Here is a 14,239-nt window from a genome sequence, read left to right as displayed (position 1 = left end):
GTGGCACCAGGGCTACACTATGCACAGGGACAAGAGCAGTGGCACCAGGGCTACACTATGCACAGGGACAAGAGCAGGGGCACCAGGGCTACACTATGCACAGGGACAAGAGCAGCAGCTGAAGACTGATCAGGTCAACAACAGCAAAGGGGCAGGCAGAGCCCAGACTTACTGTGGGATCCTGGGTCTCCCTGAGTTTGTGAGTGACTGATAGCAATTTCTCCAGCGCTTCCTGAGGTACATTTGGAACCTATTTTATGAGGGAAGTAAGGAAAAGCAGGAAGAAATGAGGACATTCAGCAAATAATGCCAGGAGAGTATTTTTAGATAGTCTCTGAGTACTGGGACTACACTGAAGTTATGAAGTTACCACTTCATTGTTTCAGCAAACACCTGAGGCCTGGCACTCTTTGAAACAGCCAGGCAAATAACACCAAGCTACCCTCTCTGCATGCAGCTGATCACAGACAGGAAGCTGACATCTAGCATGCCTGTGAACACCAGCTCCTGCTTTGTAAGCTCCAATAGGATTCTTCAGAGCCAAGTTAGGCACTGTCTTACTGAAATCAAATTTGCACAGTAGAATAGTAATTCATACAAGTCATTAATTTTGGTGTAATTTAATACATATATTATATGCCTACATCCAGTTACTAGGTAACCCAAAAGGATTCCTGTGTACAAAATGAATGTTCAAGATCTTTCTCCAAGACTTTTGAAGCACATGGTTGCTGGGTATGGTGCCTATCTTACCGTCTCCTTTATCACTTGGATTTCTTCACTTTTCACAAGTGGCTTCATGTGATGGAAAAAGAACATGGTTAAAAATTCTGGTCCCAGCCACTGCTGTGTTGTGCTTCCAACAACTGGGGGCTCTGCCAATGCAATGATTCTGAAGGAAGGGTGGATAGGAAAAATGGACCTAAAGGAAAGAAGAAAAAAACAAAACAAAACATAACTGTCCACAACAGAAACTGGGACATCAGGCATGGAACTCACCAATAAAACTCTCATTCTATTAATAATGTCAATATTGTTATCCAAAGAATGGACTTTGGAAAAAACCCTAAAACTCCAAGAGTCAGAGAATAGGATAATTACTGCTAAGTGTACAATATGTGCTCATGAAACCCTAGCCCTCCCACAGTGACTGCTCCAAACTACCCTGAAATGCCAAGCTTCCATTCATCACACAGACCTCCTTGTTTATATGGTCACTTAACGCCTTTCCAAAATCTCCCTTTTAAGGAGCCTTCTCTGTATGAATCAGGGAAGCTAGCAGGCACCATTTGGGGTGGGGAAATATTTTAAAATATAGTCATTTAACTCAGGCATATGGGGTCACATTAAATTTATAATTAGGTCAGCAAGAGAGTATTTAGTAACCAAAGAGGTAAAGAAAGCTGAAGGCATTCGTCAATGATACAAACATGTTAAAATTTTAAAACTGATTTAACAAATCTGTGCTAGGAATCTGTGGAAGTATGTCAATGTCCAAGGACACGGGGGGGAGGGGGGAGATGATACTTCTCCGGGACAGACAAGTGCCCGAGTGTCTGGGGAGCCAGAAAATAAGGTCCCCGAACTATGGTCCAGCCAGGTGGGTGGTACTATTGGGGTTCTGTTATTAATAAATCCTACTAAGACTAACCAGGAACAAAACATTTTTAAGAGGGTAATACAGTTCTTGCTGAGAGAAAATAACTAAAAGCCCAGGTGCTTGCTAAGGTTTGCAGAAAACAAAACTACAGCTATGAAGCTGGCACTGTACCACTGGCGACTGCGGAACCCAAGACTTATAGGACAGGAGGCTGGAGCACAGGCAGGGGGGCATGTGTGAAACCAGAAGAACTCTGAAGAGTTAGAGGGGGGAAGTGGCAACCAGACAGTGCGCAGCTCTAAGTCCTGACTGCATAGATTTTTGAGGTCATGTCATTATTTGTAAGGTGGGAGAAAAGCAATTTTGGAAATTACCATCCTAAAGATGTAAGATTAAACTTTTAAAAAATAAGACGTGTGTGTGTGTGTGTGTGTGTTCTAGGAGAGTCTGGAATGATGCATCAAAAGAAGTTGTTCTGGGAAAGCAAAGGAGGATTACAACACTGACTGGGCCCTCGTGTCCCCAGGAGTCTCTCAGAGTTGTTGGACATTCAGATCACAGCAGACACTGCACGTGGGATCCTTAGAAAAGACAAGTGACCACAGTTCTCCTTCAGGTAATGACATCCTGGGGTTCAATTACAGATGCCAGATTCACTGATTCTGACTCCTGGCTGGGCCTGGGCAGAAGGTAGGGCACAGAGCACAGTTTGGCTGCAGACAATTAAAGCTGCAGGTACAGTTTCTCACTTAACATGAGGAGGATAGCAAATTAGGAATAAAAGTTAAAATCCACCAGACAAGCCAAAGGGGATGCCTAGTGAGTATTCTCAAACCAAGGGGCAGGAGGCAGAGCACAGCTAAGCTGCGCTGTTAAACGAAGAGCAACTGAAGCCAGGGAAGCTGGGGATTGAGTGTAGACATGGGGGATGGTTCTTGCCTGGAACATACACTGTCCACAGCTTGCTTTTTAACTATTGCTTCTCACAAGCACTGGAGGGAGGAGCTGCAACCTAACGGAGACCAATCCAGATAAGCACAGGCTTATGTGCTGGGCTGAAAGGTACATGCTGGTGATAAAAACAGCCCACCAAACCACTGAATAACAGGATAAGCAGGACCTTTTAGTCTTCTAGGGTCTCCCTTAGGCTTCCTAGTATACAAATAGTTATACGAAGAGTCATTTCCTGATCCTAAGTTTCCTAAGTTTGCAAATCAGAGAGTAGAAATCTGTCAGTGTGAATCAGCAGCCCTTGGGGTAATCTCAAGGCTGAAGGACTGAAGCAGTATTTCTTCACTATAAGTACATAAACAAAGACTATAAATATATAAAATCGAGGTTAGGTCTAACTTTGTTAAAATTTAACAACGATAACAAAAACAAGGACAATTCAAGCTGTGGCTTTTGCTTCAGATAAACATGAATCATTTCCTAAGGACTAAAGATGTTAGTAGCTAAAAATGTATTTTTTAACTATTGAAGACTATTGGGGTTTAATATGTTTGTGGGTACAGGTTAAGTTTGAGAATGTAAAATCTTTTCTAATGTTTGTATTATAAAATGGTGGTACGTGCAGATCTCTGCTGTTCAAGGCCACCCTGTCATACAAAGTAAGTTCCAGGATAGCCAGGGCTACAGAGAGAAGTCCTGTCTCAAAAACCAAAAATAATCATAATCGAAATAAAATAAAATAAAACAGTATGGGATGAACATAAACCATTACAACATGGATAATTTCAAAGGAGCTGAGTAGAAAGGCTAGCAAAACAGAGTGCATCCCGTGCTGTGTGATACTGACTATAAACAAACAAAACAAGCTATACATAAGGACCGGAAGAGGAAGGGGAGGATAGGAGGGTCACCTTCACAAGGGTTGTGGTAATGAATTCAGAGGCATATACAAACATGATCAAAAGGGGTTACGCTAAATACGCAGTGCCGCAGATGGATTACACCTAAACAAAGCTCTTCCTAATGAAGCAGGTCAGCAATAAGCCCCAGCCTTCTGAAGGGAATTATACTACCTCTGGGTTGAAAATGTATTTAAGTAACTTGAAAGACTGATACAGAAGGTTTCAATAACAACATAGATCATGGGCTGCAACAGGAATTTAAAATTGGCCTCCTATGGCATAACACCAATGCTCCCATCAAAACCAACAAGTTACACAGATGTGAGCACGGGCCACAGTTCCGTTCTTTCCACACAAGGACTGCACTGCAGGGAGACGTTCCTAATGCATTCCATACAGGAGCTGAGCACTGAGTGAAGCAAGGAAATCAATAACAGGTAAGCAAGTGGGGGTTGCTGCATCTAATCACCATGATCAAAAGACCAAGGACAGTTAGTGGTAAGGGATAAGAACTAAAAGTATTCTCCTGCTGAAAAGCTAGTCTTAACCTGCTCTTGAATGAATCTATGCAAGAAGCTGTATTCCCTGGATCAACAGACAAACAGAATGCACAATAAAAATGTAATTATACTTTACTGCTCCTTGACCGTAAAAATGGTCAGGATTAGTTTCAAAAACCAGAATTTCCTTAAGGCTTGTGTTTAGGAATCAAACACATAAAATCTGGGACCTCCCTCAAATTTGTTGATTTCTTTTATGAACAAATTGTTTAAAAATATGCTGCAGCTTCTAGGAAGGTCAGAGAGAATGTTCATACTGTGTCCACAGTAACGATAAAGGGCCGCCTGCAGAATACAATCTAATAAGAACTGTAAATGTTGTTATAATTCATCAGTAATTATTAAAGACTGAGAGATGTAAACTATTTTCAACATTCAATAACAGCCAATAAAGACAAAATATTAACAATATAAAAACTAGTAGGGCATATCTAAGTACATTCAAGTACAGGTTGCAAATCTGAATTACTTCTCTGCATCAGACTCCAGCAAGAACAGACACTAGAGTTTGTACTCCCGCTTTCCAAAAAGTTTTTGGAGGGCTGGTGAGATGGCTCAGTGGGTAAGAGCACCCGACTGCTCTTCCAAAGGTCCGGAGTTCAAATCCCAGCAACCACATGGTGGTTCATAACCATCCGTAACAAGATCTGACTCCCTCTTCTGGAGTGTCTGAAGACAGCTACAGTGTACTTACATATATATATATGAAAAAAAAAAAAAGTTGAGCATCAAAGCTACTTTAAAAAAGAAAAAAGTTTTTGGAAAGGGACTTCATTAAAGAAGCACTTCATTAAAGGAAGTAGTTCTATTTTGGTCCGTACTTCCTGCAGAGACGTAGGTGTGGTTGGTATATGGGGCCATCACACTATTTTTAATCACTGTGACCATGTACTCTCGGTATGACAATACAAGAAAAGTTTAACATTTCTAAAGGTGGTTAGTATATGACTGCCTGAGGAAAATGTAAGACCCTGAATCTGGACATGACCTAGGTTATGACCCTTGGAAGAACAAGTAAACAATGAAGGAGACAAATATTATTTTGAAACTGGGTTCATGCCATGAAGTTGGAAGGGTTGGGAACCCACAGCCATCACTGCTAATCCTGGGACCCTATGCTACTATCAAGGTATCATTTTATTAAAGTACATCAAGGTAGTCCTAGTGAATAGACTTATAGCCCAAACAGTCAGCAAACATTTTTCCTTGGCTGCCTAAACTCTCTCAGCTTAAGATAGTGCACTCATTCAAAAACACTTACTAGAGTTGAAGATAGATCAGCAGTTACACACTCTTACTATTCATGTGAAGGACTGTGTTAATTTCCAGCACCTACATAGTGTTTCACAACCAACTCCAATTCCAGGGGATCTGGTGGCCTCTTCTGATCTCTGTGGACACCAGGCACTCATGCGCTACCCATTTATACAGGTAGGTAATACACTAACACACATAAAAGTAAATAAGTCAATCAAAAATAAAGCATCCACTAAGTAGTCTACTATGAGCCTTCAATTGTGATCTTAGAAACAAGTGAATGTAAGACAAAAGACAGATTTCTGACAAGAGTCAAGACCCAGAGTCTATGTATTTCCTAAGGGCAAACCTTACTCTTCATATGTGAGACCCTATTATCCTTGATGAAAACAACTAGAAATCTTCTGCTATTGACAGCCAAAGAAATCTTTCCAAACACAAGTACGAAACCCGTTCCTACCTGTAAGCAGAGATGGGAATCTGCATTTTTAGAACTGGGTTGAAAGACAAAGATGTTCTTAGATCTTCTTTACTGTTAAACCATTCACCTTCAACAAAGCCAGGAGCTTACAGTCACTCCTTAGGTGGCTCTGCTCCCACACTGGCAGACACGGTTTTCAGAACCCCGTTCCTAAGAGATAGATTCATCTATTCATGCAAGACCATAGGAGCCATTCCATTTGCCGCTACAATGATTCAGGACCTCTGACCATCCCTCCAAAGTCTGTCCTTCTAAACAACAAAACCTCCCTAGCCAATTCTGTGATTTTTTTTTTTTTAATCTCCCGGAAGGAAATAAGGCATAAGTGAAAACAGAAAGTGAGTTGGTTTAAATGCTATAAAGTAAAAGCTTTGTGACCAGCAGTCATCTAAGTTAATGGTCAGGTAATTTGGATCATGAACTTGGACTTTACACACTATTGCCCAGAGTGGCATGGTATATGTGGACAACATAAAGAATCAACTCATGCTAGATAATGAGTCATAAAGCCAGAAAAGACAAAGAGCCTAGACATATACCTTCATTTAGTTCTTGATAGCCTGAATAGACCTTAGAACCTCAGAATTATAACTATAATCATCAAACATTTGTCGTTACTAAGTCATACACAAGAATTGAATCCAAATTCCTTTGGATCTGACAAGAAATATTTTAATGAATTCATTTTATTTTATTTTCCTCCCTGGCCAGAAGAGAACATGAGATCCCCTAAAACTGGAGTTATAGATGGTTGTGAGCCAAGCAAACTCAGGCCCTCGGCAAGAGCATTGTATGTTAACTGCTGAGCCATCTTTCCAGTCCCTTAACAGGTTGAAGAATTTTAGAAAAGATCATTGTTAGAACTTCTTGGTTCTGAAAATGTAATGAAGACACAACAAAAGGATGACAGAATATAAAAGAGAAAAAAAATACAAGTTCTGGTCAGGAGATTTAACCTACATCTACACAGGGACAATAGAGAGAAAGGGAACGTGGGAAACCAGGGAGAACAAGGTCTACGGTGGCTCAGGAGCGACAACCTAAGATGAGTCCAGAATGTACTACATAAGGAATATGAAGCTGGTGGAACCACATCATAGATTAGGGTGTGCCTGGGGAGATGAAATTTCACCAACAGAGAAGCGACTAGGGGAGAAAGTGCTGTGTGCGTAGATGAGGTCACTTGCCCTCAGCGCCCTCACATACAGGCTCCCACTCGCTGTGCTTCCTTACACCACATGCAGGTAATTACCAGCCTTAGGGAGGACAGGATGCCTGCAAGAGAGACATCTATCCTAGTGTACTGAGTAACACAACTCTAGACTCTATTGTCCTGACAAAACTAAAGTTCAACAAAATTCCCAACCAACATAATAATGCCAAAAGAATAAGGGGGTGGAGAAAAAGTATGTGCACTGAGCAGAGAGTGGACGAAGGCTGGCACCCTCACTTCATGTGCAGGATGGAGAGGTAATTCTCCATACTGGCATGTCAAGAAATGCCTAGGAAGCATGGTGCTTGATCATGTGAGGTAAACATCAGAAGAACCTGCTAGGTATTAGGAGTGAAAACCTCTCAGAATGGAAAGATGGACATGAGATGTGGTCACAGAACTTAGGACAGAGGAATGGTATTTCCATAAACTGCTTTGAAGGTTCTATCTGGCTTAGGAAATACTGAACTTTTTTAACTGTATGAGAACAAGTAAGTATTGATGTTTTCTCCCTGCGCTGTCTCTGCAGGGTGCTGGGGGATAGAGAGGATCTGAGTGTGCAAAATGGCCACCACAAGCTAAACCCTCCAGGTGACGCTGAAGGCCACTCTGTTCCTGGGAGTGTTTTTATTTGCAAAACTTTGTATGACTGTTAGAGAGGACATAGGTAATCCTCCCCCTGCCCCTGCCAAAAAGGGCTGTCATTTCCTGGCTATTTGGCAGAAACACAGGACTCCCACAGTCCTAAGGGAAGCTGCCAGGCAAGCTCCAGAGCTGTTGCTCAGTCGCTCTGACTCATCTTTTTCAAAGTCTGTACTCATCCCTGGGCATGATTCCTATGCACCTAATGTACAAGCCCCGAGTGCATGCAGAGGGACAAACTAAGTGCCAAATCGAGCCACTTCCGAGCTCCAGCTGATTGACAGGTACACCTCAAAAAGCAGTTCTGAAATCCACTGTTATTCTTGAATAAGCCAGGTAACAAGAAGTTGACATTTCCTCTCCCAGGCAAAAATAAAACATGCATTCAATAGTTAGTACACATCACTGGTTTGGGAAAGGTAAAGCTTTGGTTGCTCCAGTTCAGCGTACGTGAGAAAGAACTTGTCATCATTGTAACCACGTCCCCTTCCCACAGTGTACCAATCTCCAATATGTGAAGACCTACCAGAAGGTACTGGCATGCGGGCGACATCAGAGAAGAGTGGCATGCAGTTGAAAAATATTTTTCTTCAAATGTAAAGATCTATACACAAACATTCACACCCTTCATTCAGATTTCCCCAAGTGTTAAGACTTTATCAGTTTATATTCTTGCTCACATTGGCAATTCCTGGGCCATTTGGCATGCTTATTTTACTGACACATTCACAAGCTTATCTATCCCTTCTACCTCAATAAGCAGCTCATGCAAACACAAGGCCTCCTTTCATAATCATAATACCATTATGATATTAACAGAATTAATGAATCCAATTAGAGGAAATATACGCACTGTACATATTTAATCATTTTTCATTTGGGGGTGCATGAGAGGGTTATGCCTCTGCTATGTACTGTGTGTGTATGTGTGTGGGGGTGTACTTGTTAGAACGGGTGTATGTGTGAATTTGAGTTGTGTACTGTGTGTGTATTTGTTAGTACAGGTACATGTGTGTGCCTGTGTTGTATACCATGTGTGTACTTATTAGCACAGGTGCATGTGTGTGCCTATGCTTGTACTGTGTGTGTGTACTTGTTAGTACAGGTGTGTGTGTGAGATAGCAGAGGTAGCCAACTTTCCTCAGCTAATTGCTCCCTTTTTTATTTTGTTATATATTTTTTGACACATGGTCTTGCTGTAGGCCTGGCTGCCTCCGACCTCACTGTGAATAACAAGGTTGGCCTTCAGTTCAGAGAGGTCTATCTACAGCTGTGTCCCTGACACCTCTGCACCCTGGCGTCTACCCTTATATTTGAAACAGGATCTCTAACTGATGAAATTTCATCTACTGGGATAAACTAGTCAGCCAATTAGTTTCAAAGATCTGCCTGACTTGGTTGAACTTCTGCCTCATGCTGTGATTGCAGTCCCTATATACACAGTACCTGGCTTTTTATATGGGTTTTAGGGATCCAGACTTAGAGTCAAGCCTGTGTAGACAGTACTTTAACTTCTGAGCCATTTTCCCAGGACTAATCTTTTCTATTTGTGTTTTGTAATGTTTTCATGTTGTTTCCTGCTACAGAGTCCAATCAAACCTCACCCATAGCATTTGACTGTTATACCCAGTGAAAGAGCTATAAGGAAGCTGGGGGCAGGAGGTCAGCAATGCCTCAGGGACACCCATCGCTATGCCCATGACTTCCTAGTAAAGCTGGCTTACCTTCTTAATACAGTTGAGACAGTTATTTGAAAGTATAGGCTAAGAAGTCAGTAGGGCCTAGATTAAAACTTAGGTTTTAGGAAATGTCAGGCTATCTCATCCACAGTTACTGTTTTGCTTGACTCTAGCTTAGCTAAAAATAAAGACTGCTACTTTCAACTTAGCAGCAAGTTAATGATAAGAATAATGTAGTCAAGGGCTGGCCAGATGGCTCTAAGGGTAAAGGTGCTTGCTGCCAAGCCTCAGGAGGAGTTCGATCCCCAAGACCCAAATGGAGGAAGAAGACAAGAGATTCCCTCGAGTTGTCCTCTGGCTTCTGTATGTGAACTGTAGTGTGTGTACACACACATCCATGCACATACAATAAATAAACGTTAAAAACAAACTGATAACAATGTCCTTCAAATGACCTGTTCTGTAGCTGCTCATCGGTCAGTTGTAGCTTCTCCTTCAAGCACAGGTACCTGTCTTCCCTCAGTAGCCGAGATCCATCATACAGGCTGAGCTCCCGGTCATGGATCAGTCTGATGGGGAAGGGGTTGGGGGAAACAAGTTAATCAATGATGTTAGGAGAGGCAGCACCACTCAGCCAGCATGTCATGCTGGAGGAGAAGCCTAACAGCTGTCTTAGGGGTACTTTCACAACTGTAACTTCGTCAGTGCTACTGTGCACTATCCTGGGCAGGCATGCTGGACTCTGCCGAGGAGCAGACCTAAATGCCAGAGATGGGTATAAAGGAGAAGAGACATGAAGAAGGGAAGGAGGAGGTGGGAGACGAATGAGCACCTCAGCTCACCCATGGGGCATGCATTCACGTGTAAGTAGCCACACACACTCCTGAATCCAATGCAGCTTTGAAAGGGAAAGTATCACTATCCTATTTCCACTGTTGGAATTGCAGGACTTAAGATATCAAACGCCTCCGAAATAACTCCATTGCTCCTCCACATGGCAGCCCCGAAGCAACTAGCTTCCCATACTATGTAAGACTCTACTGCTAGGTTTGCAAAGGTCAGAGGGCAAAGACTAATCTAGAAGCTATGAGCACAGGCAGTGCAGTCTGGAGGGCCTGGGTATAAGTCCAATGTGCTGAACAATCGGAGAAGGAAGAACCATTCTATCTCTCTAAATTTTACTCTAAAATTAAGGTAAAAATAATTAAGACAACAATGCCAACCTCATATAGTTGGTGTGAAAATTTAACAAGTAATTTAAAATAGATGCTTAACATCATCTTGCTCAGTTTTCCTAAGTTAGGATTTCCAGGCAGCATTTTAAAATGCCCATGTTCAAAACTCCAGCCTGGATCATTTGAAGCCCTGGTAGGGATGGAGGCTGCCAGAGGCTGACCCTGGAGCCTCTGGTTTAGCGCAGCACAGGCCCCTTGCTGCTGTTGCTGCTCTTTTGTCCTTGGTCAGACATCTGAGAGGCAGCCAACAAGAGAGGGCTGAGCCTTTTCTTATTTTATATCCACATTTATCTGTTTGGCAGAGAATATTAAATTATGGGTCTATGAAATGTGGTAAATCACTAAAACTTTGTGATTACTATTTTTAAACCCACACAGACCAAATCCAGATTAATACAACAAACACATTTGGAGTCTTTCATTCCACTCAGTGTCTGCATCTTGTCAGCGATAAAAACTGTGGTTAGCTGGGTGAAGAAACGGCTTATTTCATTTATTTGACACTTCCCAGTAAGTCAGATTAAAAAGTCCTGCAGCAGAAAAGGAATGAAAAGCATCAGTCACCTCTGAAATGACACAGGCTGAGAAGACTGTCCACAGAAATTAGACAGGAGAATCTTCTGACATTAAACTCTGGAAGGCTGGAGATTTTTTTTAAATGTGTGGATAACTGTTTCTCACTCAAAATAAGAAAGTGATGGCTACAGAAATGGTCATATCTGTGCTGAGTGAAATAAGCAAATAAATACACATTTTATATTAAATCTTTCTTTTCTCTCAAAAAAATTAAATAATAAAAAATATTCCAACAAGCTCAGCTCCAGTGTAGTCTGGGATGATGTCTAGATGTATCGTTAAGATAAAATTGCAGACGCTCCAGCTGTGTGGTTTGCTGCACATTTGATCTATGTCTGTAAGCCTCTGGAGCACTTTCATCCTTTAACTCTTACACAGTAAATTCTGCCACGGAGGTGAGGTTTGGGGTCTGACAGGCATGTGTTTATAACCAAATATTAATAATATTGTATTCAGCTTAATAATATAGAACTGTAAATTCCTCGGGACCTGAAAACTCAGCGTTTAGGTTGGCACGGAGACTGTCTATGATGCAAACCTTTGCAATACGGCCAGCGTGCCAGCGTTCACGCGGTGGATGCCATCCAACAGGACCAGCTTGCCTTCCCGGGCAGCACTCACAAGGGGTGAGGAGCGCCAGGCGGTGTCGCCGTTGGGGAGCGTGTACCGCTGTTGTAGCAGGTCCCGCGCAGTCATATCCTAAAACCAGGCACCAGCAAAGAATATGCAGAGTTAATGTTGAAGACCTATGCAATGCTTCTTTAGCCTTGTGGACACATCTCTGCACACATTTGTCTTTGTACAATGTATTTCAAATAACAAATAAAAAGTCTTCTCAAATCTAAAGAGATATATCACCAGAAAGCTTTCGGTATTTTCCCCTTATTACCTATATGCTTGATGTAAGAATGAGAGTTTGCCATCTTTCTCCTATTATTTAGGACTCCCTTCCTCTTTCAAGAGGACGACAGCAGTAATTACTACCACACTGCATGGAATCAGGCTCCATCACTGCACTCCTAGAGAGACCACAGTGTGGGTGTTCTCTTTCACACTGAGAAGCTGTTCTCAGGGATGACTACTTTATCCACCATGTGTGTTTCCTTTTGAAAAGCCTTCCTATGGCCTGTGCCTTGACTCCTTGGATTTACAGAGGCTAAGCATGAAGGAGAGCAGGTGAAGTGCAGGGACTGAGAAACAAGAGCACAACACTTAAAGAGCAGATTAAGGGCCCACACATCACACACCAGCACTGAAACAGTGCAGGCAAGTCAAGCTGGCCAGCAAGAGCTGTACTGTGTAAAGGCACAGTAAAAGGATGCGGTGCCCTGACGGGAGCAGGACTCCCTCACGTGTGCTCGTGTTGGGAAGGGTGTCTCGGCAGTCTCAGATACACTCTGTGCTGCTGTGTCAGACAAGAACGACACCTTCACCCCACCTTTACTCAGAACGCTATATTCCTTTGTAAGCTCTGCTGTGAACCCTCCTAGTTTACAGCAGAAAACCAATATTTCTAACAACAACAATCTCAATAAAACAAGGGTAAGATGTGAGTCTTACTTCTTCCAGTGGTTTCCCTATCAAAAAAGTACTGATTTCAATACTTCCTGACCTGGTCACAGGACATAGAGAAATCAAGCAGGACCTGGGCTGGAAGCTTTGTCCCTATAGATCCTGGAAGCCACACTACTGACTATAAGTAAGATGTGACACTGGTACAGCCCTGGCCACAGTCTGTCATGGAGGCAGCCAACTGCTTTTTTTTTTTTTTTTTTGTGAGTCTGCAGTTACCATTGACCACTGCAAAAAAGAAGCTGCTGTGACCAAGACTCACAGATTCACTGCTCTGGGCATAAGCATACTTACTCAGGAGGCGGTCTGATGGGCATATCACATTCATTAAACAACAGAAATAGTTGTGAGATTTTTGTCTTGAAGAGGACAGTTTCAACAACACATAAGTAGCAACAATAAAAACACTCCTACTGGATTCAGGGAGGTGGTAGTGGGAAGGAAGCAGCCGGGCATCGTGAAGGCAAAAGAAATGAATGGACGCTGACTGAAAATTCCAGGCCACACTGAAAACTGGCAACACACTGGCCCAATTCAGCTCTAACCTTGTTTTTGTCCCCCCCCCCAAATGAGACAAGGAATATCCTGCCTCTGGCATACGAGCTCAGCATCCTGGGAAGTTGTTTTGTTGGGGTTTTATTACTGTTTATTCTGTCAGGAAAAATAAATCTTCATTCTCGACCCAGCAAATCCTGAATCACAACTCTGTATAATATTAAAACAGTCCATAGGTCTTCATCCAAAAGTACTTTATTATCAAGTTACCTTACCCACTGTTTACAATGCCCATCTCACTGACGAACATTAATATTCACTTAGAGATGAGAGAGGTGCCAGCACAATGTAATGTCCATTTCTAAACTGGCAGCTGATGAGCCCTTTATAGTGACTGGAGCAAAATGGAATAATTATTTGTTGCTATATAACAAAACAAGTTGTACAGATCAATATTAACCTGTGCAAACTTCAAACCACATCTATAGACTGGAAATAAACTTTCTTTATTGAATCTTCAAAACAGAAATTGAATGGCATTTTACAGACTGGCCCAGTTCACTTGATCACCTCAACTTTCTGCACACCTTCATGAAAACCATTCATTTCTAGCTTACTGTTTATTAATTTTAAAAACTCAATTGAGAAAAAGTATTCCCTTTAATATGTGCTGCTGATTCTCATTAGTAAGTCCCTGTACTGAAAGACAAAAGTCTAGTCGTTCAAGGAAATAGTTGGTTTTGTTTCCCCACAACAGTTAATATCAGAAGTTATAGTCCGATGTGTGTGTTATTTCGAGTTGCATTAAAATTCAAGGGCAGCAAGCTAAACATCCATAGACCTGGAGCCGACCACGTGCAATCAACAGTAAAAACAGAATTGTTAGGGATAAGAACTAATTTTAGGAAAAATATTCATTGGTAGAACATGCAATTTTCCAATTTGCAAAACACAAGAAAATCAAGAAGAAAACCAACATGTGGATACTTCATTCCTCCTTAGAATGGGGAGCAAAATACCCATGGAAGGAATTACAGAGACAAAGTTTGGAGCTAAGACGAAAGGATGGACCATTC

General features: G+C 42.0%; 1 protein-coding gene across 2 annotated transcripts in view; it reads right to left on the bottom strand.

Moving 5' to 3' along the window:
• Positions 1-14,239, bottom strand: part of Vwa8 (von Willebrand factor A domain containing 8) — a 322,019-nt gene that overhangs the window by 186,761 nt on the left and 121,019 nt on the right. For both annotated transcript variants that reach the window (XM_029541466.1, XM_021203139.2), the window contains exons 13-16: positions 11,635-11,795; positions 9,741-9,854; positions 754-922; positions 173-250 (exon numbers count right to left, since the gene is read on the bottom strand). In XM_029541466.1, coding sequence (XP_029397326.1) covers positions 173-250; positions 754-922; positions 9,741-9,854; positions 11,635-11,795 — 522 coding nt within the window. The remainder of the gene's footprint in view (positions 1-172; positions 251-753; positions 923-9,740; positions 9,855-11,634; positions 11,796-14,239) is intronic.

Source organism: Mus pahari, chromosome 8, assembly GCF_900095145.1.
Source record: "Mus pahari chromosome 8, PAHARI_EIJ_v1.1, whole genome shotgun sequence".
Taxonomy (NCBI): domain Eukaryota; kingdom Metazoa; phylum Chordata; class Mammalia; order Rodentia; family Muridae; genus Mus; species Mus pahari.
Note: the sequence above shows the minus strand (reverse complement) of the source record. Positions and strands in the feature narration are given on the sequence as shown.